The sequence below is a fragment of the Vipera ursinii genome (assembly GCF_947247035.1).
Source record: "Vipera ursinii genome assembly, chromosome: 15".
Lineage (NCBI taxonomy): Eukaryota > Metazoa > Chordata > Lepidosauria > Squamata > Viperidae > Vipera > Vipera ursinii.
The window spans coordinates 3908477-3933897 of record NC_139528.1 but is presented as its reverse complement, the minus strand read 5'-3'; the positions used below and the strand labels follow the sequence as shown (position 1 = coordinate 3933897).

General features: G+C 48.9%; 2 protein-coding genes across 2 annotated transcripts in view; one reads left to right on the top strand and one right to left on the bottom strand.

The window, feature by feature from the left end:
* RCOR2 (REST corepressor 2) overlaps nucleotides 1-851 on the bottom strand; it is a gene marked incomplete at both ends in the record, with an annotated part of 6261 nt that extends 5410 nt beyond the window's left edge. The window contains one exon of the mRNA XM_083373964.1: nucleotides 737-851. Coding sequence (XP_083230090.1) covers nucleotides 737-851 — 115 coding nt within the window. The remainder of the gene's footprint in view (nucleotides 1-736) is intronic.
* Nucleotides 852-13140: 12289 nt separating this feature from the next.
* NAA40 (N-alpha-acetyltransferase 40, NatD catalytic subunit) lies at nucleotides 13141-24871 on the top strand. The gene is made up of 8 exons (XM_083374810.1): nucleotides 13141-13175; nucleotides 18229-18347; nucleotides 19143-19195; nucleotides 19641-19736; nucleotides 20508-20666; nucleotides 21128-21211; nucleotides 22389-22466; nucleotides 23167-24871. The coding sequence occupies exons 2-8, from the start codon at nucleotides 18309-18311 to the stop codon at nucleotides 23306-23308; spliced, it is 651 nt and encodes a 216-aa protein (XP_083230936.1). The 5' UTR covers nucleotides 13141-13175; nucleotides 18229-18308; the 3' UTR covers nucleotides 23309-24871.
* Nucleotides 24872-25421: the final 550 nt, after the last annotated feature.

The following is a 25421-nucleotide window of genomic DNA, read 5'->3' as shown; positions in this document are numbered from 1 at the left end:
AATTTTAGGCTGGCGGGGGGGGGGGAGAGGAGAGGATGAAGTGGCCAGCGACCCGAAGCATCCTTCCTCCTCCTCCTCCTCCTCCTCCTCCTCCTCCTCCTCGCCCAACTGGCGGAGCGGATGGGGGCCAGGAGATCGGCCAAAGGGCACCCCGGGTGTGTGTGTGTGTGGGGGTGCATTGTCTCACCGTGGCAACCCCAACCGCGGGACGCTGGCTGCGTGTGTGTGTGTGTGTGTGTGTGTGTGTGTGTGTGTGTGAAGAGCCAGGTGGAGGTGGGGGGGCTGCTTGCTCCAAGGCTACCCCCGCGACCCAGACCTCCGGCCTCCCCTCCTTCCCACCCACCCACCCACCCCCCACGTTAAAAACTCCGGGCCCATCTGCCTTTCCCCTTCGCCCCCCTCCCCGCCTTATTGTTATTGTTGTGCTGGCAAGTTGCGGGCCATCTGCACGCTCCCAGCCGGCCAAAAAGGGGACCCTTCCTCAGCAAACGGGGGTCCCCCGCTCTCTCGCTCCCCCCTCCGTGTCCTCCCCCCCGTGTCGAAGGCCGATCACCTCGAAAGGGAGAGAAGAGAGCAGGGCGGCCAGATTCTAAGGAGCTCCCTTCACCCCCATTTCGTTCCCCGCCCGGGAGACTTTTTTTGGGGGGGGTCGGGACGGCTGGGCCCCGGGCCCGATCCTGCTTGCCTTCCCTCCCTCCGACGACCCCTCCCCAAGCCCCCCACCCCTCCGTCTCACCGTGCGAGTGCTCCTCCTCGCTGCTCTCGTCCTCGGAATTGGGGTGGGGGCCATAGGTGGCCGACTTGGCCCGGCTCCTGGAGAGGATCCCCGATTTTTCCATGACGGAAGGCATGTCGCTCCGGCTGCCTCTGGGTGGGAGGGGGGGGGACGGAGCTGGGCGCCCGCCACTCCCACCGGCCCCCTGCCCCGACCTCCCAACTCAAAGCACCATCGCTCGGAGGAGGAAGTTGGCAGGACTCCCGGACCCAGAAGCCCCAGCCGGCCGGCCCGGCTTGCCACCCGCTTCGGCTTCTCCGAGCGCCGCTTCCCCTTCTCTTCTCGCCTGGGGTTCCCCCCCCCCAAAAAAAAACCCCGCACCGCCGCCTTGCAAAGTTACGGTAAACTTCCCCGGACGGGGCGCAGGCGGAGCGTGAAGGGGGGGGGAGTCTCCGGGTGGGTGGGGGGCGATGAGCCCCTGGGGGAGATCGAGGAGGGGGAACCCCGCGGGAAGAGGGGGGGTGTCGCAAGAAGGACCCCTGGCCAAACAGAAGAGGGGGCTGGGGGAAAAAAAGAGCTTTAAAAAAAACTGGGGAAGGGGCTTTCCTTAGCTCCCTGGAAGTCTCCTTAAGCGACCCTCCCCCGCAGCCCTAAATCAGCCTGCGCGCCCCCTCCCTCTTTTCCAAGAGATGCAGTAACTTGTGCAAAGGGGGGGGGGCTTGCAACTCCGAGTTGCAAGGGGAGTAAGCCGGGTTTTGACCCCCCACCCCACCCCGTTTCGAGGCGGGCGGGGCCCTTGAAGTGCAAAAAAAAAAAAGTTGGGGCGAGGGCTACTTGCGAGCGCTGCCCCCTTCTTCCTCCTCCTCCTCCTCTTCTTCCTCCTCCTCCTCTTCTTCCTCCTCCTCCTCTTCCTCCTCCTCTTCTTCCGCCTCCTCCTCTTCCTCCTCCTCCTCTTCTTCCTCCTCCTCCTCCTCCTCCTCTTCTTCCTCCTCTTCCTCCTCCTCCTCCTCCTCTTCTTCCTCCTCCTCCTCTTCCTCCTCCTCCTCTTCTTCCTCCTCCTCCTCCTCCTCCTCCTCCTCCTCCTCCTCCTCCTCCTCCTCTTCTTCCTCCTCCTCCTCCTCCTCCCGCCGCCGCCAGCAGCTCCTTTTCCCTCCCGCTCGCACAATGAGTCGCAGCCCGGCGCTCTCCCCCGCTTTCCCTCCTCCCGCTTCGCCTTCCTCCTCCTCCTCGCTCCCCCAGGCGCCCCCCCCCGCCCCCCCCCCCGCTCTGGCTCTCCGGCTGCTGGTTGGCAGAAAGTAGATCCAGCCCCCCGCCTGCCTTCGCACCTCCTCCCGCCCCCCCCCAGACCCTTCCGCCGGCTCCTGCCTGCACATCTGGCCAGAGGCGCGCGGAGGCGCCGGCGCGGGAGGGAGGCAGAGAAAGGCAGGGAGGGGGCAGCGCGCGCTCCAGATGTGCGCGGCTCGGGAGCGAGCCAGCCAGCCAGAGGAGGGGGGGGGAGGGCGCGCGCCCCCCCAAGGCGAGGTCAAGCCGAGGGACCCCCGGCTCTGGCAGACCGCCCCCTCCCCTGTTTTTGTGCCTTTCTGTCTTTGTGTGTGTGTGTGTGTGTGTGTGTGTAGCCCCTTTGCAGCGGGGGCCGAGCGAGGCTGGGCTCCCCTTCCCGGCCAGAGGCACGTGGGAGTCGCACTCCGGTCCCCCCCCCTTCCTCCTGCCTTTTCGGGGGCGGGAGGGGGGGGTAAAGTGTCGACAAATGGACAAAAGCTGGGCCGTCCTTCCCTTCTTCCCCATTGCGGACCCCTCGCGCTGTAGACCCGGGGCAGGGGTCCTCCCTCCTCCCCTCTCCTCCCTTGCTTCCCCCCCCTCACCCCAAAGAATCAAAGCCTCCCTTCCTGCAGCCTCGTGGGATGCCCTTTCGCCCCCTCCCCTTCTCCCCAATCTGCGTGGGCATCACCCCCACCCCCCCATTGTAAGAAACACCCCTCCCATCTGGCTGTGGGGCCTGGGAGGGGGGGTTTCTGCCTGGAAGGTCTCTTGCCCAAGGGTTGGATTTGGGGGTGGGTGGGGGGGGGAGGTTGTAAAGGCACTGGTCAGCATCTCCTCCCATTTCTGGGCAGAGGCCAAAATGCCCTCTGGCAAAGTTTCCAAAAATTTCGGGGTGAAGGCAATTTCCCCCCCTCTTTTAGAGGACTTTGCCGAGGGAAACAAAAAGAGTAGGGGGAAATTCCAGGTCCGGCATCAGCAATACGAGACGACGAGGATTTGTTGGGGCGGTGGGTGGGAAATATTCCCCAGGTTATATCCATTGGGTGTGTAAATTTGGGGGAAGGAATTGTTTAGGAACGGCTCACGTGTTTGCAGAGTTCGCACACAATAGGTTTAACCAGGTTAACTGAAGACGGGGGGGGGGCGGAAGCATTCACACGTTGCCCCAGGTTTGGGTGGTTTAAACTTGGGTTTAAAATTTTGAGCGTGGCTTAGCGCGTTGCGAGAATTGCGTGAACCCAGAAAACAGATCCCACGTTCTTCAACTGGCTTCTCTCTTGCGTCCTTAGCCCGTCTCGACCCAGTCCGGTCTGATAAAATTACTTCTCCATCCCTCTGGTATGAAATTTGGGATATTCTTAGACAGCAATCTCTTCTTCCCTTTGATTCCCCAAGAAGTAAACAGAGATCCTAGCTAGGAATATCGAGGACGGGGGCTGATTTACTGATTTACTGGCAGTGTTTTTCAACTTTGGCAACTTTTCAACCGGGTGGACTTTCAACTCCCACAATTGAAGTGGCTAGGGAATTCTGGGCATTGAAATCCAGACATCTTAAACCATGATGGCTGGGGAATTCTGGGAGCTGAAATCCAGACATCTTAAACCATGATGGCTGGGGAATTCTGGGAGTTGAAATCCAGACATCTTAAACCATGATGGCTGGGGAATTCTGGGCGTTGAAATCCAGACATCTTAAACCATGATGGCTGGGGAATTCTGGGCGTTGAAATCCAGACATCTTAAACCATGATGGCTGGGGAATTCTGGGAGTTGAAATCCAGACATCTTAAAGCCTGCTGGCTGGGGAATTCTGGGAATTGCAAGTTCTCCGAATGCTGTGCCTTTGCCTCCATCCAAACCCAAAAGCACAGTGCAAATTTTCTGCACACACCTCTCCCACCTCCCTACACGCCCCTGCCCTCAACTGGAGGGAGAATGGCGCGCGCGCGCGCACACACACACACAAAAGAGAGAGAGAGAAAGAGAGAGAGAGAGGAAAGGAAACAATAGCTGCAGAAGAGAAGCAGAGAAGATAAGATAATCTTTATTGTCATTTTTTACTGTGGGCACAAGGGCGCACATCCAAAATGAAATTTAGATTGAAAGAGAGAGAAGGAGGCAGAAAAAAGAACAACAACAAACCTTGCCCCTTCCCTAATGTTTTGGAAAAACACTTTGATGTCAAAGGATCAGTGCGGTGAAAGTGGGGAAGGGGCTGCCTCCAATCACCCGGGGTCTTGGATGAGAATTTTGTTTTGGTTTGTCAATTAGTTGGAAGGGCAGGCAGAGGCCGGGATTTGGTTATCTTGGGGGAAGAGAAGAAGAGGAAAAACTTAGCGGGGGGGGGGGTTGGCCCCCAAACGGGTCTCCCCATCTGCAAATCCGCCCCCCTCCTTGCTCAGCTTTCATTTTTCCACGGAGGGGGGGGGGCAACCATGTGCCCTGAGCGGAAGAGGACAAATCTCACCAGATTGGAAGGAGAGCAGGGCTGGAAAGGACTAGAGAATGACAAGAGTTGGAAGGGACCTCGGAGGTCATCTAGTCCACCCCCTGCTCAAGCAGGAGACCCTATGCCTTATCCCATTTCTGACAAGTGGCTGTCCAGTCTCTTCTTGAAAGCCTTCACGACTTCCGGAGGGAAGTTGTTTCCTTGGGTGAATTCTCCTCCTCCTTTAATTCCAGGCTGCTTCTCTCCTGGGATCAATTTCCACCCCTTCTTCCTTGTCTGCTGACCTTCCGGGTGCTTTGGAGAATAGATTCTCTCCCTCATTTTTTTGTGGCAGCCCCTCAAATACTGGAAGGCTGCTTTTGTGTCATCCCCCCCATCCTTCTCCCCCCCCCAACCGGTCTTTTGTTCATTTACCTACCGAATTCCTGCAACCTTTTCTTTATCTGGTTTAGCCTGCAGCCCCCTAATCATCTTTGTTGCTCTTCTCTGCACTCTTTCTGGAGCCTCGGCATCTTTTTATGAAGTCCGCAACCGTCGGACTCTTCCCTTCGCCAAAGGGAAAAGCCGCCGATGGGAAACGAGCCTCTTGAATTACCCAGAGCGAATTCCAGATGAATGGGACCGAAAGCCAAGTCAAACACAATTTTAGTTTTGCCCTGGCCTTGCTTAATTTATTTTTAATATATATATTTTTTGTAGCCAGGCCGCCCACCCGCCCTTCTTTCCACGCTGTTCGAAAGAGCAAAGCCAGTCCTCGGCTCCAGAATCAAAACGAAACAACCGGTCCTGGATTTAGACACTGTCAGGAAAAGGAGGAAATGTGTTACGCCGAACCCCAAATGACGTACCTGCCCCCCAAAATGTGTTTGTGTGTTTGTGTGTGGGGGAAATAGGGTGAGATTGGAGAAACGAATCTCTGCGAGTCTTCTTCTCCAGAGATGTGATCCGTGCCGTTCCCAAATCCAGGAGATTATTTTTTTTTTAACAATCAATAAATAAATTCCTCTGGGATTGGGAGAAGGACTTGCTAACTCGGCCCCTAACAAAAGCGAGTCTTCTCTGCGTACCCCTGCCTCATTTCCCAGATCCACCTTCTCTAAAATCAGGACTATCTCCGTCCAGTGTGCGAACCCCGTTCCCTTTTTCCGTTCCCCTTCAACCTTGATTTATTTTTTCCTTCCTTTTCCGCTCTTCCTAGCACCCACCCTTCCATTTGCCCTCCCAGCGGAGCAGGAGAAAGCAACTGCATTGTCTAAAACAGACACCTGCTCACTTGCTGCTTTCCTTCTGTGCAATATTTCCACACACACACACCCCACACACACACTCACTCACTCTCTCTTTCTCTCTCTCTCTCTCTCACACACACACACACACCATAGCAACAGGCCTGGGAGTGTAGCTGCTGCAGGAGAAAAGAGAAGAGAAGTCCCTCGCTGGGTGCTCTTTGCAAGATGAAGCCGACGGAGTTTTAGCAGCAACCGGATCCTGGACGCTACAAAATCAGAAGCAAAGGCCAGTTGACCACCGGCCTGCTACTGTCTTTAGACAAATCCCACCAACCCTCCTTGTCGGTTTCCGACAGCCCTCTTGTTTTTCCCCACCTTTGGGTTTTCTCCAAGCACCGGGATGGGGGTGGAGGGTGGGGCGATGCTGGCTGGGGAATTCTGGGAGTTGAGTTCCGCCCATCTTAAAGCCTGCTGGCTGGGGAATTCTGGGAGTCAAAGTCCACAAGTCTTCCAGTTGCCAAGCGTGGAGAACCCCCTCTTTAGGACAAGGTGTCTCAACTTTGCTGGCTGGGCTTCCAGAATTCTGAAAGAAAGAATTAAGAAAGGGAATTCTGGGAGTCGAAGTCCGCCCATCTTTTCAACTGACAAGAGAAACCCTGCCTTGGGCATCAAACTCGACCGTCTGGGTGTCCTCGGGCCATCGCAAGCTTTGAGCCCTACAAAGGAAGACCTGAGGCCAAAACTCTTCTGAAATCTTGCCAAGAAAAGTGCTGGAACTTCCAAACCTTCATTAAAAGTCAACAATGACTCCAAGGGGTGTGTGTGTGTCTGCAGACGCACAAACACAAAAGCCTGATTCGTGGGTGTATAAGCTTTCCCATCTAAATGGAAACTTTGAACCCGCTTCCTTCTCCCTTTGGCTTCTTAGGAGAGATTGAATTCATCAGTGTCACTCACACACACACACACACACACACACACACACACAAACACACATAGAGTCAACCTCAGGGTGAACTTTAGTTACAACCATTTGTTCAGCCTCCATTCCAAGTTAGGACAGCCCTGAAAAAAGTGACTTAAGACCCAGTCCTCACAATTACGACCCTTGCAGCATCCCCCTGATCCAGATTCAGGTGCTTGCCACTTGGCACCTATTTACGACGGTCGCAGCATCCCGGGGGCTCACGTGATCGCCCACTGGCGACTTTCCCAGCTGGCTTCACGAGGAGCAAATCCAACGGAGGAAGCCTGACTCATTTAACGAGAGGGTGCTTCACTTAACAACTGCAGCGATTCCGCTGAACAATCGCGCCAAAAAAAAAAAAGCTGGGCACGGCTGGTTTAATGACCGCCTGGGCTTGGCCAGGGAAATTCTGGGTCCTAATTGTGGTCTGCATCTCTCCTGGTTGAGGGAAAGCTGGAAGTTGCCTCCTTCCAAAGACACACACACACACACACACACAAGCACACATCTTGTCCAAATGCAAGTTTACTTTTGCAAAACATGTCAGGCTGTCTCCTTCCTTGCTTCTTTCGCTTCTTCCATCTTCCCATCCAGGACTTATGGTTGCATTCTCCTGCACCCAACCCCACCCCAGCACAAAAGGCCGGTGGGGGGTGGGGTGGGGGGGTGGAGAATAAATTCAGGAGAGACAGCCTCCCTCTTTTGTGCAGCCACACAAAGAACAAGGCTCTAGAGGCAGATGCCATCTGCTCCTTGCAACCTGACGGTCTTAAAGAGACAGGCCCCCCTTTTTCTTCCTCGCCCCCCCTCCCTCCCTCCCTGCTCCAAGCAAAAGGAAATTACAGCTATTATAATTATTAAGGGGAGAGGTGCTGGGGGGGGGGAAAGGGGGGGGAAGCGAAGATTGAGATGGAGACGAACAAGATTTTCCTGCTCCAAATTCAGAGGAGGGGGTTTTTTTGGTGTGTTTTTTTTTTGGAGAGGGGGGAGCCATCTCTTTGTCTTTTATTTTTTAATCAGGCTGGGAGAAAGCACCCTGGAACAGCTGCTAAGATTAGCTTTCCTGGCACCACCACCTCCTCCTCCCCCCCCAAGCTATGGGGAGCCTGCCAAATCAGGGGGCAGGACCAACCAGATCCCCTGCCGGGGCAAAGGGGCATTGGGGGGGGGAAATGTCACCCCAGCCGGCTGCAGAGATGGAGAAAAAGGACCTCTCGCTCTGTGTGATTCCCAGGAGCACAAATATTGATTAGGGTCCCCTTCATCTCCTCTCTGGGGCTGTGAAGAAGCCGCCCCCAGTGCCGGAGGGGTTAAGCATTTCGAAGTGGCAGCTGTGCCTCCGGGTCCGTCAAATGGTGGTCCGTCAAATGGTGCCAAGCCATCTCGTGCCTTGGACGGTTGGGGAGGAGGAGGAGGAAGGCTTCAGAGTTGCTCCTGGCCTGCCTGCCTGCCTGCCTGCCTGGCCAAGAAGGGAGGTTGCATGCAATTCTCAGCCAGGAAATATTATCTGGTGGAGGATGCATCCAGGCTAGGGAAGGATGCAAGGTGAAAGAAGGGAGCAGAAAGGAAGGGGAAGCAAGCCTCGAAGCCAAAAGGCATCAGGAAAGAGAGAAGATCCCAGTTTGGGGATCAGCCCACACCCCCCACCCCCGCCTCCTTTTTTCCACCCTGTCCATTTTCCTCTTTTGCAGGAAGCCAGGAGGCAGGTCTGGCCCCTTCTCCTCCGGAAGAAGGACACAGGAATCGGGGCTGGGAAGGTGGCCAAAGTGAGCATAGCCTTCTCTTGCAGTCACCTTGGCCTTTCCCGGAAGACGGGTTTCAGGAATTGGCTGTGCAAGGAACCTGTCAAGACATAAACACAGAAAGAGGGAGAGGGAGAGAGAGAGAGGAAGGAAGAGAGAGAAGAAGAGAAAGGAAGAGAGAGAAATAGAGAGGAGGAGAGAGACAGTGAGTGAGTGAGAGAGAGGAGGGAGGAAGAGAGAGGAAGAAAGAGAACGAGACAAAGAGAGGGAGAGAAGAGAGAAAGAGTGGAGAAAGGGTGGGAAAAGGAGAAAGAGAGAGAAAGGGGGGAAGAGAGAGTGAGAGAAAGAAAGAGAGCCAGGGAGAAAGAGAGAGAGAGAGTGGAGAGAGAGAAAAAGAGAGAGAGAGAGACAGAGACAAAGAGAATGAGAGAAGAGAGAGCGGAGAGAGGGGGGAGAGAGAAATAGTGGGAAGAGAGAGAAAGAAGGGGAAGAGAGAAAGAGAGAGAGTGGAGAGAGAGAGAGAAATAGAGAAAGAGAACGAGACAAAGAGAGGGAGAGAAGAGAGAAAGAGTGGAGAAAGGGTGGGAAAAGGAGAAAGAGAGAGAAAGGGGGGAAGAGAGAGTGAGAGAAAGAAAGAGAGCCAGGGAGAAAGAGAGAGAGAGAGTGGAGAGAGAGAAAAAGAGAGAGAGAGAGACAGAGACAAAGAGAATGAGAGAAGAGAGAGTGGAGAGAGGGGGGGAGAGAAATAGTGGGAAAAGGAGAAAGAAAAGGGGAAGAGAGGAAGAGAGAAAGATCACCATCAACTCTGTGGATGCTACTGATCCTGCTGTCACCAGTAGCCGGGAAACTGATCCTTACCTTTCTTGAGCTGCCCAGGAATTATCATAACATTATGAGGCTGGAAGGGACCTTGGAGGTCATCTAGTCCAACCCCCCCCCCAGCTCAAGCAGGAGACCCTACACCATTTCAGGAAAATGGCTGTCCAATCTCTTCTTGAAATCTTCCAGTGATGAGGGAGGGAGGAAGGAAAAGATAGAGAAAGAGAGGAAGGAAGGAAGGAAGGAAGGAAGGAAGGAAGGAAGGAAGGAAGGAAGGAAGGAAGGAAGGAAGGAAGGAAGAATAGTAAAATAACAAGAGTTGGGAGGAACCTTGGAGGTCATCTAGTCCAACCCCTTGCCCAGGCAGGAAACCCTAGACCATTTCAGACCAATGGTTATCCAATCTTCCACTGTTGGAGCACCTACAACGTCTGGAGGCCAGGAGTTCCACTGGTTAATTGTCAGCTCATTGTTCTCATGGCCTCGCCCTGAGAGGCTACAACAGTTGTAAATCCTTATCTGTTGCCAAGTGCCCAAATGTTGCAATGGTCTTAAGTGTGACTTGTGAGGACCGATCACAAAGCACTCCCCCCCCCCCGTGTCCTCCTCATAACTTCAAACGGTCGCGAAACGGAACAGTTGCAAATCCAGGACGAGCTGTGTCGTGTTTTTTTTTTTCCTGGGACTTACCCAGAAAAGAGTCGGAAAAAATCTTAATCAAAGAACGCGAAGCGAGCTGGAACGTTTGAATCCTTCCCAGGAGACCAAAATGAAGGTTAGAAATGGAGTTAAGGGGTGGGGGTGGGGGGACAAAAAAAAAAACCCCAGGCAAATGGTGCAAGTACACATCTCTCTCATGCAAACGTCTGTTTTATTCACAAGTCAAAGGCTTTGATCATCTCCATTTGTGCAAAAAACACCGGGGAGATAAAACAAAGGGAGGGTGGCATTCTTTTCATGTTTAAAAGGAGGAAGGAATAAAGCAAACAAGATACCATTTCACTTCAGCAAACACTGGGGCGATTTGGGGTTTTTTAAAAAATATTTTTTTTGGGGGGGAGCTTTCAAGGTGACCGGGAAAATCAGAAAAGGTGCAAAATATACATTGGACACCTGAGAGGGCCTGAGCCTTCTGAGTTTTTATTTTATTTTATTTTATGGTGGGAAGAAAGATTGGATATTTCCCCCCCCCCTGTATTTTTGGAGGGGTTAGAGAGCTTGGTAGAGTGCTTAGGAGTAGGAAAAAAAGGTGTTTTTTTAATTGCTTGTTTGAAATGGGCTCTCTGCATAAGCTGAATTCCTTTAGCTTTGATCTCTTGCTGCTTTTCTCTCTGCCTCAGTTTCTCCTTTGGAGCAGGTTTGATTGGGCGACTGCAGCCTAACATGGATGCACAGGGGTGTGTGTGTGTGTGTGTGTGTGTGTGTTTTGATTATCTGCTATCAAGGTGTTCTTAACTCCCAGTGACCACCTAGGCAGATTTTTTTTAAAAAAAAAATCCATGAAGATTTGTTCCCAGCGTGTTCTTTTAGCTCTTCCAAGTTTATCCCCATCCTCCATAATTTGTTCCTGTTTTCCCCCCCACCCCTCTTTCTTTCCGTCTTTCTCAATATTCGTAGGTGGCTCCAGAACAGAGAGATAAACTGAGATTTCTCCATCCATCTCTGCTACCTAGAGCGGTTAGAAATGTCAGAGTCTCTGTTGCTTTGCTACCAATAGAAAGGCATTGGTTGGGGTGGGCCCTCTAAGGAGCGAAGGGAAAATTTGGTCTGGGCTGTTATGGCTCCCTCGGTTACAGAACAGACTCGTGTTTGGGGATTCGTACCCGTGTTTTTTGCATCCTAACAATACTCAAAGAGGCTGGCTCCACCAGCCTGCTAAGCAGTGGTGGAATTCAAATATGTGAATAACCGGTTTTTTCTGTTTGGATGCCGCTTCCGGAAGTCCATTCTGTGCCTGGGCAACAAAATATTAGCTACCGGTTGTGCCAAACTGGTGGGAACTGGCTGAATCCCACCACGGATGCTAAGGCATTAGCTTGGTTGGTTAAAACTAGCCACGCTTAGCTATTTGTGCAAAGTGGGGGTGGGGAGGAAGAAAAGAAGAGAGGGACGGAGGGAGAAAGCGGGAGTGGGAAGGAAGGAAGGAAATGAGGGAGGAAGGGAGGAAGAAGGGAAGGAAGGAGTGTGGATGGAGGGGAAGAAGGGAGGGAGGGAGGAAGGAAGGAGTGGATGGAAGGGAAGAAGGGAGGGAGGAAGGGAGGAAGAACGGAGAGAGGGAAGGGAGGAATGGATGGAAGGGAGGAAGAAGGGAAGGAAGGAGTGGATGGAGGGGAAGAGGGAGGGAGGGAGGGAGGAAGAAGGGAGGGAAGGAAGGAAGGGAGGAGTGTGGATGGAAGGGAAGAAGGGGGGAGGATGGAAGAAGGGAAGAAAGGAGTGTGGATGAAGGGGAAGGAGGAAGGAAGGGAGGGAGGAAGGATGACCATGGGGATAAGTCACATTTTTCAACTTCGAACGGCCACTAAATGAACAGTTGTAAGTCGAGGACTACCTTTATTTGAGTCTTTTGCAGAGGCATAGCACCCTGTAAAAAACACCCCGGGGGTGGGCAAACTGCCATTTCTGGGAGGTGGCTGCCACCCTTAACGCAGAGCCCAGCCTGGGCCATCTGCCCTTTTAATTCAGGGTCTGCCATCCCAGCCTTCCCCCCACCCCGGCAGGGAGGGAAGGCAGGAAGGAGTCAACCCTTAAAGGTTTTCTACTAGTTGGTTTTTATTTTTAAATTTTTTTGGGGGGGGGGGAAATAATCTTCAACACGAGCTCCCTCTGGTGCCTGCTTTAGATTCCTCTCTTATCTTCTTATCATTTATCTTATTCCAGAAGGCATTGGAAGGAAATTGAGCACTCCAGTCTTATTCTTCCATTTAAAAAAAAATCAGATTTTTTTTTTTGGGAAGTGGGAGGGGTTGCAAAGGAAAGGCTTTTGAAGAAGCTTTCCATCTTGGGGGAAAAAAGGATGTTTCTTTGATTAACGTCCCTTTCAGAAGCTTTATAAGGGCACAAAGGATAACGGTAGTACATTCCTAAAATTTGCCTTAATTAGTTTGTCCAGATTTTTTTTTTTTGGAGGGGGGGAGGCAGCACTTATTTAATTTGGGAATTTAAAAACAGAGATTTAAAGATTTAAAGGGAGCGGAAGGAAGGAGTTACCTTACCCATAGAGAAGGGCAAGGGGGGAAAAAATGAGGGAAGGAAGACACAAGTGTGGTTAAATAAGCCAAGTAGTATTTATTTTACTTTATTTTATTTCGTTCATTTATTTGTTTTTATTATTATTTATTTATTTAGTTTATTTATTTATTTATTGAGGAAGTCTTTCATTCATATTATTTTATTTTTATTTATTTATTTATTTATTATTTTATTACATTTATATACCGCCCTTATTAATCAATGTTGAATTAATAGGTGAAAAAGGTTAAAAAAAAGGTTAAAAAATGCCATCTTTTTTTCTTTCTTCGCTCTAGCCAATCAGCGGCTAAGAAATTCAATTTCCCGCCCCCCTCCCGCCGGCGGAACTAGAGTTAAAGGGCGGGGTTTAGGAAAAAAAAAAAAGGGGGCGGAACGAGGCCAAGAACACGAGCGCGCAGGCGCGCCTCCGCTCCTCTACCTGTCCGCGTTCGGGCTAACCCTCCGCGCTTTCCCGCTCTTTTCGCCTTTCTTTTCCCCGCCCCCCCCCCGCTTCTCCTCCGCGCACGCGTCTAAGGCGAGGCGCCGCCTGCTCCTTCCGCCCTCTCCTTTGCCCTTCCGCCGCGTTGCGCAGGCGCGGGCGGCCTTGCGCCCGCCTCCTACGCCGTCGCGTCAGGGGTTCTATCCCGCCCGTGGCGTGGGGGGGGGGAGGTTGTCTTTGCGCAGGCGCAGTAGTTTCGTAGCCCTCTCGGGTCACGCATCATTGGGGAGGCTGTGGGGGGCTCGCGGTCGCCATCACCATGGGGGTAAGGGGGGGGCGAGAGAGGGAGAGGGCAGGGTTGGAGCCGGAGAAGGGGGAGGAATGGCGAGGGGGACAGAAATGTGGGGAGGGGGGAGCTCAGAGTAACGGTGAGGGGCTTGAGAGGGGTCAGTATTGAGGGGGGGGCTTGTTTTGCAGGGAATGGGGTCGAGAAGCCTGGCCTGGGGCCTTGAAAGGATGGAGGCCCAGGCTATCAATTGGGGAGGGGGGCTGGGGGAAAGAAAACGAAAAACTGGGGGTGGGGGGGGGTTTAGGGAAAGGGTTTCAGTGTGTCAATCCAGGAAAAAAAAAGATGGATGGATGGGGTGGGGGGAAACAACTAACGTATAAACAGCAGCAGAAGAAACGCGTGTCTTGCATTTATTATGCTGGTTTAGGTGGCTGCCCACCTCGTGCACAGGACCCCGTTTCCTTTGGGGTTGGAAGTGTGTGTGTGTGTGTGTGTGTGTGTGCGTGGGGGGGGGTTCTTCTTACCTTTTAAATATTCAGCAGAGTTTGAGAGTGGGGGGGGGAAACCCCGTTTAAAGTTTTTGGAGTGACTTCTCCCACTCCCTGGCTTCCAGGTGGTGCTAGACTACAGTTCCCATCCTCCACAGCCAAAGGGGGCATATCCCAAAGTCAAAGGATTGGTATGGGGTGGGCTGGAAGGGATGGTCATGAAAAGAGGATATTGGAGGTTTTAATTATACACATACACACGCACAAATATACATGTATATAGATACACACATATACATATGTATAGATACGTACATACACACTATATATCTATACACACACACATAAATACTTATAAATATACATGTATATACATATATATACACACATACATACACAAATACATATAAATATACATGTATATATACATACACATACACATATATAGATTACATATATATACATTTATTTATTTATTTTATTACATTTATATACCGCCCTTTCCCGAAGGACTCAGGGCGGTTTACAGGGTGATTAAAAAAACCAAGATACAAAAGTTAAAAACAAATTTAAAAAAAGTATATTTGTCCCTGCATAAATAAAACCCCAGTTAAAATTAAGATTAATTCTCAGCCTGGGCCAGAGAACTTATATTATACACAAATATAAATATACATGTATATATATATATAGTATATATATACATACACATACATATATACACACACACAAATACATATAAATATACATGTATATACCTACACACACACACACACATTTTTCATTGCTAGTTTCTATTTCATCCCTGTAGACACTGAAAGATCTTTGCAAATGGGCCAGGTGTCTTTTTGAATTAGGGCACTGCTTCCATCTGTTTGTTATCGTTGTATACTTTCTGGATCCAGATGGCTCATACAGCAGTAAGATTTGAAAAGGTATCAATATACCTTAATTGCTGCAGGTGAAATGTTTGTGTTTCTAGCTTGCCGATGGGAGAGGCCTTTGTTAGGTTTGGTTGAGTCGCTTGGAAGCATTTAATCTCTGGAATGCAAAACCACATTTTAGAAGGATAAGTTTCACGTTAAGAGTCAGAACCTTTTTTTTTTAAGAAAGTCAAAATTGATTTTATAGATGCTAGATTTAAACTGACGCATCCATCATCATCACTTTAGCCATTATCTTATCCACTGCAGGATGAAGGCTTCTTCTGCAGGTTTCCAACCCAAACAGTCCTGGGCTTTCCTTTGCCAATTGGGCCCGCCATACTTGCCGATGTTGTCACTCCATCTTGTTATGGGTCTCTTTCGTGGAGACTTTTAATCAAACGGGATCCGTTCTGTGACCGCTTTGATCCACCAGCCATCAATTCTCCTTGCCGTGTGACCAGCCCTTTTCCATTTCCCTTCTCCAACTCTCTTGAAGGCAACGTATACTTTTGTTTGTTCCCTTGTCCATGTGTGGGTCTTTCTATCTTGTCTTGTAAGGCCGAGCATGTATCTTCCATGGCTCTTTGCACCACTCATAACTTTTGTATTGAGTGTGAGGTTCGTGTCCGTGTTTCACTGGCATACGTTAGAGCAGGTAGCACACACTGATTGAAAATGTTTCTCTTCAGGCCTAGGGGGAGTTTCTTGAAAATTACACTTTAACTTGCCAACCACATTTGGCAATTTCCTTTATTGTATCACCTTCCATTGGTGCATTATCGCACAGATGTCAGTGACACACAGTTCTTACTGAATGACACACAGCAAATGTGACAGTTGCCACTTGACAGTTGTCCAGTTGCTGCCTCTGAATGACTTGGTGATACCACTTCTCACTTCAGTATCCCCCTCCTACTTTTTCAGGCTTGCGTTGTGACCCAAATTGTGCATCTCGGTCCTCAACTTACAAACCCCGTCAGGACCAGAGTTTCTCTGGCTAAGCAGGGTGGTTGTTAAATGAGTTACGCCTGATTTTACGACCTCCTTTGATATGGTGGTTAGGCAAACCACAACAGTAATTAAGCGAATCACCCAGCCGTTAAACGGATCTGGCTTCCCCTGTTGCTTTGCTTGTCGGAGGTCGGCTGGGAAGTTACTTTTTTTTTCAGGGCTGTTGTAACTTCAGACGGTCACTAAACAAACAGTCGTAAGTTGAGGACTACCTGTACGATATAGTGTGCACAGGTAGTCCTAAACTTAACAACAATTCATTTAGTGATCGCTCAGAGTTACAATGGCTCTGAAAAAGGTGACTTACGGCCGTTTTTCACAGTTCTAACATTTGCAGCGTCACATGATCCAATTTCAGATACCCGGCAACTGATTCATATTTATGACCGCTGCCGTGTCCCCTTTTGCGACCTTCAGACCAGCAAAGTTGATGGGGAAGCCAGATTCCCTTCACTAACTTAACAACTGAATAGAGTTGGAAGGGACCTTGGAGGTCTTCTAGCTCAACCCCTTGCAACGATTCACATAGCAACTCTGGTGAGAACAGTCATAAAACGGGCCCGAAGTCATTTAATAAATGTCTCACTCCACGGAAATTTTGGGCTCCGTTGTGGTCGTAAGTCGAGGACTCCCTGTATAGAAGTGGATATAGAGCCTCCACACAATATCTGCCAACTCTGGTCTCACTTTCTGAAGGGGCTTCCTAGCCAAGCGCACGCAGTGAATTGTGAAAAGTGCCCTTACTTGAACTTTTGAGGGATGTAAAGGGTTATAGGGAGGTTAAACATATGCTTCTATAATAAATAATAATAATAATAATAATAATAATAATAATAATAATAATAATAATAATAATAAGTTGGAAGGGACCTTGGAGGTCATCTAGTCCAACTCCCTGCTCATGCGGGAAACCCTATACCATTTCAGACAAATGGCTGGCCAGTCTCTTCTTAAAAACGTCCAGTGTTGGAGCATTCACCGCTTCTGGAGGCAAGGAGTTCCACTGGTTAATTGTTCTCACTGTCAGGAAGTTTCTCCTTAGTTCCAGGTTGCTTCTCTCCTTGACTAGTTTCCATCCGTTGCTTCTTGTCCTGCCTTTGGGCGCTTTGGAGAATAACTTGACTCCCTCTTCTTTGGGGCAGCCCATGAGAGATTGGAAGGCTGCTATCATGTCACCCCTCACCCTTCTCTTCATTAAACTAGACATACCCAATTCCAGCAACCGTTCCCTCTATGTTTTAGCCTCCAGTCCCCCAATCATCTTTGTTGCTCTTCTCTGTACCCTTTCTGTCTTGAAATCATCACAGCTGCTGACTCATCAGCCCGGCAGAAGTTTTTTTTAAAATTATTTTAACCAAACAAAAAAAAAGCATTTCCAAGGCACATTTCTACGGGCTTGTAGAGGTAGAAGCCAGGGGGAAAAAAGTTATAGGAACGAAGCTGTGAGAGGCCCAGATTCCTCTTTGATTTTCTTCCTTGTTCTGAAAAGCTGCCCCACGCACATTTCGAATTTCCGAGGAGCTGTCTCTGGATTAAAAACAAACAAAAAAAAACCAGAACAGTATAAAAGTGTTTCAGATAACCACAAGCTGGAAGATCCCAGGGCATAATCCTTCAGCAGTGCTTTGCCAAAGCGATGCTGCATTAGGAAGTACAGTTTGAAGCATTCACTTCTTTATTCACAGTCTTAAGAAGAGAATTAAAAACAAAACCCTCCACATTTTAATTGGCTCGATCCACATCATCATCATTATTATTATTATTATTATTATTATTATTATTATTATTATTATTATTATTACATTTATATACCGCCCTTTCCCGAAGGACTCAGGGCGGTTTACAGGGTGATTAAAAAACCAAGATACAAAAGTTAAAAACAAATTTTAAAAAAAATATATTTGTCCCTGCATAAATAAAACCCCAGTTAAAATTGAGATTAACTTATAAAACGGGGCCATTGTTTAATCGGGGATGTTTTAATATTCTTCGTTTCTTCAATAGAGAGAAGCTTTTGATTGACAACTCACTTTAGTCTAGCAGAATCCACAGGATGGTCAAGGTCCTCTATTTTATATTTATTTTATTTTATTTTAACCATGCGACTGCAGGAATACTGCGACGGTCGTAAGTGGAAGCGTTGGAGATAAGTCTCTCTTTCAGCAATGTAACACCAAGCGGTCGTTAAACGTATGGTTGTAACTTGAGGACCACCTATATTGCAGGCCTTGTAGAAAGTGTAGCCTACAGGAAGTGGTTAAATTACAACAGGTCATTTATTGACCGTTCAGAGTTACAACGGCACTGGAAAAAGGGACTTAGGACCGTTTTTCAAACTAGCGCCACCTCCCCGTGATCACATGATCAAATTCAGGCGCTTGGCAACTGGCATTTAACTTAAAGAGGTTGCGGAGTCCCGTGTTCCCCTTTTGTGACCTGACAAGCCAAGTCCATTGGGGAAGCCAGATTCACTTAACAACCGTGTTACTAATTTCACAACTGCAGCGATTCACTTAAGGACTGTGGCAAGAAAGATCTTAAAGTGGGCAATATTCACTTAACTCTCTCACTTTGCTCGGTCGTAAGTCGAGGACTGCCTGTACTGTGGAAGAAGTCTTAATAGATGGGGAACTGTTCAGTTCTGTTTGTGTTGTTGTGTCTTAGCATTTCAACCCTCCTGGTTGCAGAGGAAGTCCAGCAAAGGGAAGGAGAAGAAGCAGAAACGATTGGAGGAGCGGGCAGCCATGGATGCTGTCTGTGCCAAGGTTGAAGCAGCAAATAAAGTGAGTTCCCCCCACTTTTTATTTCACTTCTTTATTACTTTATGATGCCAGCTATGTCTTTATCTTTCAGCTTCTCCCAACACCCTTGCGGCTGTGAAAAAAAATAAACACCATGTGTAAAACCAAATTAGTCCAGTTAAAATCTGTGCAGAGGTGTCCAACCTTGGCAGCTTGTAAGACTTGTGGACTTGCAACTCCCAGAATCCCATAGCTAGCTGGGGAATTCCGGGAGTTGAGGTCCACAAGTCTGAAAGTTGCCCAAGGTTGGGCACCCTCGATGTAGCGATTAGAAAGGAAACTCAATTTCTGATTCCTGAAACTTAACTGAACGGCTTTACTCCAAGAATTGCATAATTTACAAATGCACATAGTTGGGGGGGGGGGGAACCTTCCCTTATAGGTTTCCACAACTTCTGGAAACAAGCCATTCCACAGATTAATCGTTCTCATTGTCGGGAAATCTCTGCTTGTTTCCCGGCTAGATCTCTCCTTGATTAGTTTTCCATCTGTTGGTTCTTGTTTTGAATTGAGATGGCTTGCAGAAGACCCACCTCTTCCTTGTGGCAGCCCCAAGTATAGGACAAGGGTCTGATGGCTCTTCCGACATCATCTTTTTAGTTTGCCTAATGCAAGGGTAGGCAACTTTGGCTCTTTTATGACTCGTGGACTTCAACTCCCAGAATTCCTGAGCCAGCATGGCTGGCTCAGGAATTCTGGGAGATGAAGTCCATGAGTCATAAAAGAGCCAAGGTTGCCTACCCCTGGCCTAATGCCTTTCTTTCTTTTTTTGTACAGCTGGGAGACCCCTTAGAAGCTTTTCCCGTGTTCAAGAAATACGACAGAAACGGGTCAGTAAAAAGCCCAACGTCCTTTTTTTTTTTTTTTTTGGGGGGAGGTGAGAGATTCGAACCCGGACCTCTCCCTCGGCGATTTATAATCGCAAAGCGTCGCCCTTGTCCCGCTCCCGGCTGCTCGGCCTCTCCCGTCCACGCCATCCCCGGATTTTACGTCGCAATGCTTCCGTTTCCACGAATCATTTATTTATTTATTTTTATATTTATTCATGTCGAAAATTTAGACGGCCGCTGCTCGCTCTCACAGCGGCTCTTAGAGGGGGCACGCAAACAATAAAAAAAAACTATGTTTTTTTTTAAAAAATAAAATTAAAAAACCCCCAATATAAATGAAAAAAAATGATAAACCCCCCCACCCCCTAATTACTAAATAATCCTGATTATGTCTTGTGTTGTTTTTTTTTTCTTTTCTTTCCTTCCTTTCGCTCTTTCGTTGCAGACTGAACGTTTCCATCGAGTGCAAACGCGTCTCCAGTTTGGAGCCAGTGACTCTTGACTGGGCCTTTGAGCTGACTAAAAAGAACATGCAGACTTTGTAAGGCCCTAAAAATACCCAGGGATAATGGGAGGCCGGTGGGTAGCCACGACCCAACAATTGTGGTCTGAGCAAAAGCTGGTTCGCTCCCACCCTCTCTGCTTCAGGAGCCAAAATATTCGGTTCGCAAGAGGGAGGAAAAAAAAATGCTCAAAAGCACGGGTGGCCCTTCACTTGCAACGCTCTGCTTAGTGACCGTTCTGAGTTACAACGGCGCTGAAAAAGAGTGACTTTTGGACTCTTTTTTCACACTTACGACCCTTGCCGCATCCCCCCGCGGTCACGTGATCAAAATTGGTGACTGACCCGTATTTACGACGGTCGCGACGTCCCCGGGGCTCACGTGATCCCCTTTTTGCCACCTTCAACGGGGAAGCCCGATTCGCTTTGCAACCGTGTCCCTAATTTAACCGTTATATATTGGCTCACGTAACCGCCGAGGCAATAAAAGTTGTACACTGGCACGAAGCTCGCTTAACGGCTGGTCTCGCTTAGCGACAGAAATTTTGGGCTGTAAGCCGAGGGCTACCTGTGCAAGGATCAGCTGTAAGTCGTTTTTCAGCGTTGTAGCTTGGAACGGTCAGTAAACGGAACGATTGTCAGTCAAGGGTTACCGGCAGGGACTATATTGAGAACCAGACCTTTCTGGGAAAGGATCATTATGGAAGGATTTCCCCAACTTCCCTGGACAGAAGGTGGTTGATCCTGCCCTGAAGGACATTCTCATTTCTCTCTCTCTTTCTTCCCCCCCCCCTTTGTCCTCCTCCAAAGGTATGAGCAGAGCGAGTGGGGGTGGAAGGACCGGGAAAAACGGGACGAAATGACCGACGACCGGGCTTGGTACTTAATCGCTTTGGAAAACGGCTCCCTTCCGGTGGCGTTCTCGCATTTCCGCTTTGATGTCGAATATGGAGAGGAAGTTCTCTATTGGTAGGGCTTTCGGCGACTGGATTGCCAGCTTCATCAGGCGGGAAGGTCTGATGAGACGAGAGCGGAATAGCAATAGCGTTGAGACTCCATCTACTGCCCCCCCTAAGGCTTTACAACACACTCTGGGTGCCCTCAATGGTTTCCACTCCAAACTGCAGTCATAAATTCAGGAATATCTATATCCTTAGCGGAATTGGCAAGGCTGCTTACCAGGAAAGAGTTTTGACAGCAAGGGAAGCCAACTGGGTGCCCTCCATTAGTTATTTTCCTTCCCAGTCAGTCTTCTGAACCACACACACACACCCCAGCAAGCTTTCAATATTTATTTGGTGGTTAAACGGTTGCAGGCACTGGCGTCGAATGAAAACAAAAATGTTTTGGTTGTAAAACAAAAGGATGGTTGATGACTCTGCCGGGACATTGGTATTTGCCTACTTATTTCTCTCTTTTCTTACTTCTAGCTACGAAATACAGCTGGAGAGCAGAGCAAGAAGGAGAGGGCTGGGCAAGTTTCTCATTCAGATCCTGCAGCTTGTGGCAAACAGGTAAGGCTGTGCTGCCCCATAATTCCTGAGCTAGAAATTGATCTCACTTGGAGGAGTCCCTGCGGATTTTACTCCGCTAGTCGTGGCCGACTTATTATAACGAGCCGGCGCTGTCCGAAGACATTTTCCTGTGGTCATGTGGCCAGCATGGTGTCACGGAGCGCTCTGACTTTCCCACTGAAGTGGTACCTATTTATCAACTCGCGTTTGCATGCTTTCAAGCTGCTAGGTTGGCAGGAGCTGAAGCGAGGACGGCAGCTTAGCCCGTCGCATGGCGCCAGGTCTCAAACCTGGGCTGCTGGCTTTCCAGCTGGCAAGCCCAGCGTCTTAGCTGCTGAGGCACTGCACTGCCAATCCCACTGGGGCAAACTTTATTGATGTTTAACGAAACTCAACTCTCAACATTAGGAACTGATAATCCCAATTCTGAATGTTCCAGTTATTAACATAGCCAGGGGCGGGCTCAATATATTTCTCATTTATTCTTGACTAAACCAACATCTCCACGATTGATGTACTGATGAGGAAGTACAGTACTGCATTTTTTTTTACCGTCCTGCAGTCATAAGGACTACGAGCCACCATCCACAAGCAGAACCAAGCACGCTAACACAGGGCAGACATATCAGAACACAATCACTCCCCACGCATGGATGCGGCCTTTAGCACAAAAGTTTTGTTGCTGGTTTCGTATTGGGGCCTTCAAAATGCTTGGATTTTAAAACAGTCTTCGGCTTCTGCTTAAGCGACTTGGTACTGGATTAGATTTGCTGAGATGTACAGCGCTGTGGGAATTAAAATTCAGTGGCAATAAGGCTTCACGTGCCACGTGGAAGGAGAATAGGGTCGTTCTTGGCTAAACACACTGAAGTGCGTTTAATTTCTCCTTTTGTGTAGAGCAGGGGTGTCAAACTGCCGGCCCACGGGCCGGACGCGTCATGAAGAAACTGCGCCCACCCCGTTGCCGGCAATGGGGAAAAAGTTCCGATACGTCGCGCGATGTCACATGACGTCGCGAGTTTGACATGTCTGGTGTAGAGCTAGGCATCAGTTCAAAAGATGGAGCTTCTTAGCAACTCTGCTGAATTTTTTTTCTCTCTCGTTTTTTTTTTCTCTTTCCCCTTCCTGTTTTTCTCCCAACCCATTCTGAGTTTGGCTCTCCCTGACTTTTCGTTAGCACACAGATGAAGAAAGTCATGCTAACGGTCTTCAAACATAACCACGGGGCCAACCAGTTCTTCAGAGAAGCTTTGCAGTAAGTCAAAAGTTTCATCATTCTCTCTCTGCGAGGCAGAAAGAAGAAGAGGGTGGCTGGATAACGGGGTTTTTAAACAAAATACCTTTCTAGGGCATCGGCTCTTTGCTTAAGATTAGAGCGCGCACCCCGTTAAAATGACTTTGGCCAACAACTAGGCCAGTGATGGCGAACCTTTGAGAGACCGAGTGCCCAAACTGCAACCCAAAACCCACTTAGGTATCGTCGGGTGCCGGGTGGGCGTGGCCCATTGGGTGGGGGAGTCCAGTTGGGTGGGGGTGGCCAATTGCTTGGGCGTGGCCCATTGGGTGGGCGCGGCTGCGGTGTTAACGGCAGACTGGGTGGGACTAAAAAGTTCAATCAATCGATTCCAACTTTGCGAGAACTTTTTTTTTCCCCGTGAGAAGTTGAAGTTTGATTGATTGATTGAACTTTTTTTTTTTTTTTTTTTTGCACATGGCGGCGGAGGCCTAGAGCGAAAAGGTTTTATAAAACCCAGCTGAAGGCCTAGGACTGGGGCGACGACGCACGTGCCCACAGAGAGGGCTCTGCGTGCCACCTGTGGCACGCGTCCCATAGGTTCGCCACCACGGAACTAGACCATTCCCCCAGATAACGATCCGACTCCTGTTGATAAAACACCAGCTGGAAGAATCCTGCTTATTTTTTTGTTTTTTTTTTAATTGTCCTGACCTTTTAGATTTGAAATAGACGATACCTCACCGAGCATGTCTGGCTGCTGCGGGGAAGACTCCTCTTACGAAATTCTCAGCCGAAGAACAAAATTTGGGGAGGGCCAGCAGGCTCATTTGGGCTCTCAGTGCGTGGGCTGTTGCCACTGAGGGGCTCCGTGGCTGCCCGGAAAAAAAAAATCCGCCACTCTCCAGGTAGGCCTGGCTTCCTCGTGGCTTCTCGTGACCTTGTCTCAGTTCTGGCTGCACTCCTGAGTCAAGAGGGACAGGACTCCTGCGTTACATCCTGGGTGCCGGGATGCGAGATTTCCCTCCCTGTCGGAGGTCCTTGAAATCGAAGCCGAGTCGCACCTTTTAGGCCTGGCCTCGCTTACCTGCAGCCTCAAACCGAAGTGGGACTCTGCAAGGTTTTCTCTCTCTGTCTGTCTGTCTGTCTCTCTCTCTCTTTCTCTCTCTCTTTCTCTCTCCCCTTTTTATTTCTCCTTTTCCCACTATTTCTCTCTTCCCCCTCTCTCTCCACTCTCTCTCTCTCTCTTTCTCTTTCTTTCTCCTCCCTTTCTATTTCTCCTTTTCCCACTATTTCTCTTCCCCCTCTCTCTCCACTCTCTCCCTCTCTCTCTCTCTTCCCTTTCTTTTTATTTCTCCTTTTCCCACTATTTCTCTCTTCCCCTCTCTCTCCACTTTCTCTCTCTTTCTTTCTCCTCCCTTTCTTTTTATTTCTCCTTTTCCCACTATTTCTCTCTTCCCCCCTCTCTCTCCACTCTCTCTCTCTTTCTCTTTTTCTCCATGGGAAATGTATGGGGTTCCTGCCTAAAACCGTTGAGAAGAATAGTGGATGACGGATAGACTTTTGGGACAGCAGATCAAGGCCACTGGGGGACGGGTTGGGCATTACTTTTGTGACGGCTTCCCACTTTTTACTTTTTTTTTCTTTGAGTAATTGCAACACGTATCCCTCTAAATCAGACTCTGGCTGTGTGGGCTTAAAGGAGGAAGAGGGATCCACACAGATTTTTAGATCCTAAGTAACATGGTGCATCTGGTTATACTTCCCTCCTTGATCTTTGGGGACAATATCGGCGTGAATGGATCATTCCATGCAGCCTGCTCTCGATCAAGTCCTCAAATCTGGACCTTCAAACTTAACTCAGATTGCTTGCTTGCTTGCCTCTCGGCCAGCTGCACTGGAAGCAACTCCAAAGAGTGGATTTGTTGTCCGAAAGTCCCAGTAGAAGCAATTGTGCAAGCACAAAAAAATAATAGTAATCAATTTCACTATGAGTTGTGTGTTCTTATTGTTCAGGAGACCCTATGGTCATTGGTTTTGGAGCTAAAAACTGCAAGCATTACATTGCCCCATCAAAGAGACGTTGGTTTACCCACATCTTGATTTTCCTTAGATTTTCCATCGATGGATTTCTCCCTCAAAAAAAGGGGGTGGGGGGGTGAGCATGTTGAGTGTGGCATGCAAAATACTTTACCATTTGAAGCTGAAATAATACCGTTGTATTTCTTTGTATATCTAGTGGGTATTTCTTTCCTTTTTTTTTTTTGCATTTTGGGGAACTTTTGTTCCGCGGAGCAAATTTTGAGATAACTCAAAAAGGCCAGTCGCTTTTGCTGGAATCAAAGGGAACAACCTGGTTTATTTTTAAATGGAAAGATTCACTTTTTTTTGTCTGTTTTCAAAATAAACGTTCTGTTTGGTCTCCAGCAGGTTGCAAGTGTATATGTGTTCTCAAACGTAGCTCCCTCTGTAATGTATTTTGCGCCTCTTTTAAGAGTGCTGGAGTGCTTCTGCTTTTTCTAAGCATAATAGAACATCTTCTGTGTTGCATAATTGGAGATGTTTTTTTTTCCCTCTCTCTCTCTCTCTCTCTCTCTCTCCCGTCTGAGCACTTATGGGCCACTTTATAAAAAGTCACAGCTCCAAATGAAGAACCGCAAATTCCGTTCTTTTGTCATCCTGTTAAAAATGGGTATTTGAGTCTGCAAATGAGTAAAAAACATTTTTTTGGAAGAGGTCCTTTTGTATGTTGAAAATAAGCTTTTTGTTGTGGCTAAACATTTTCTTTCAGAATATTTTTTTTTTTAAAAAGTGCCTCCTGTAGTCACTGGTCACGCTTTTGTATTTTAAAATATTTTCCTGTCTCATTAATGGGCAGCCTCTTTTCGTGTTGGATTTCTGGCCGACTGAGGATTATAACAGTGAGTAGAGTTTAAGAGGAAAATTTTGGTTTTGGTCTGGAAATTGCATCTCTCT

Bases quoted from the DNA above. Each gene is read 5' to 3' on its own strand.
- NAA40 (XM_083374810.1), top strand. From the start codon at position 18,309: ATGGATGCTGTCTGTGCCAAGGTTGAAGCAGCAAATAAA. The intron at 19,737-20,507 runs GTAAGGCCCTAA...CCTCCTCCAAAG, and splicing joins AAAAAGAACATGCAGACTTT to GTATGAGCAGAGCGAGTGGG. The intron at 21,212-22,388 runs GTAAGGCTGTGC...ACTTTTCGTTAG, and splicing joins CTGCAGCTTGTGGCAAACAG to CACACAGATGAAGAAAGTCA.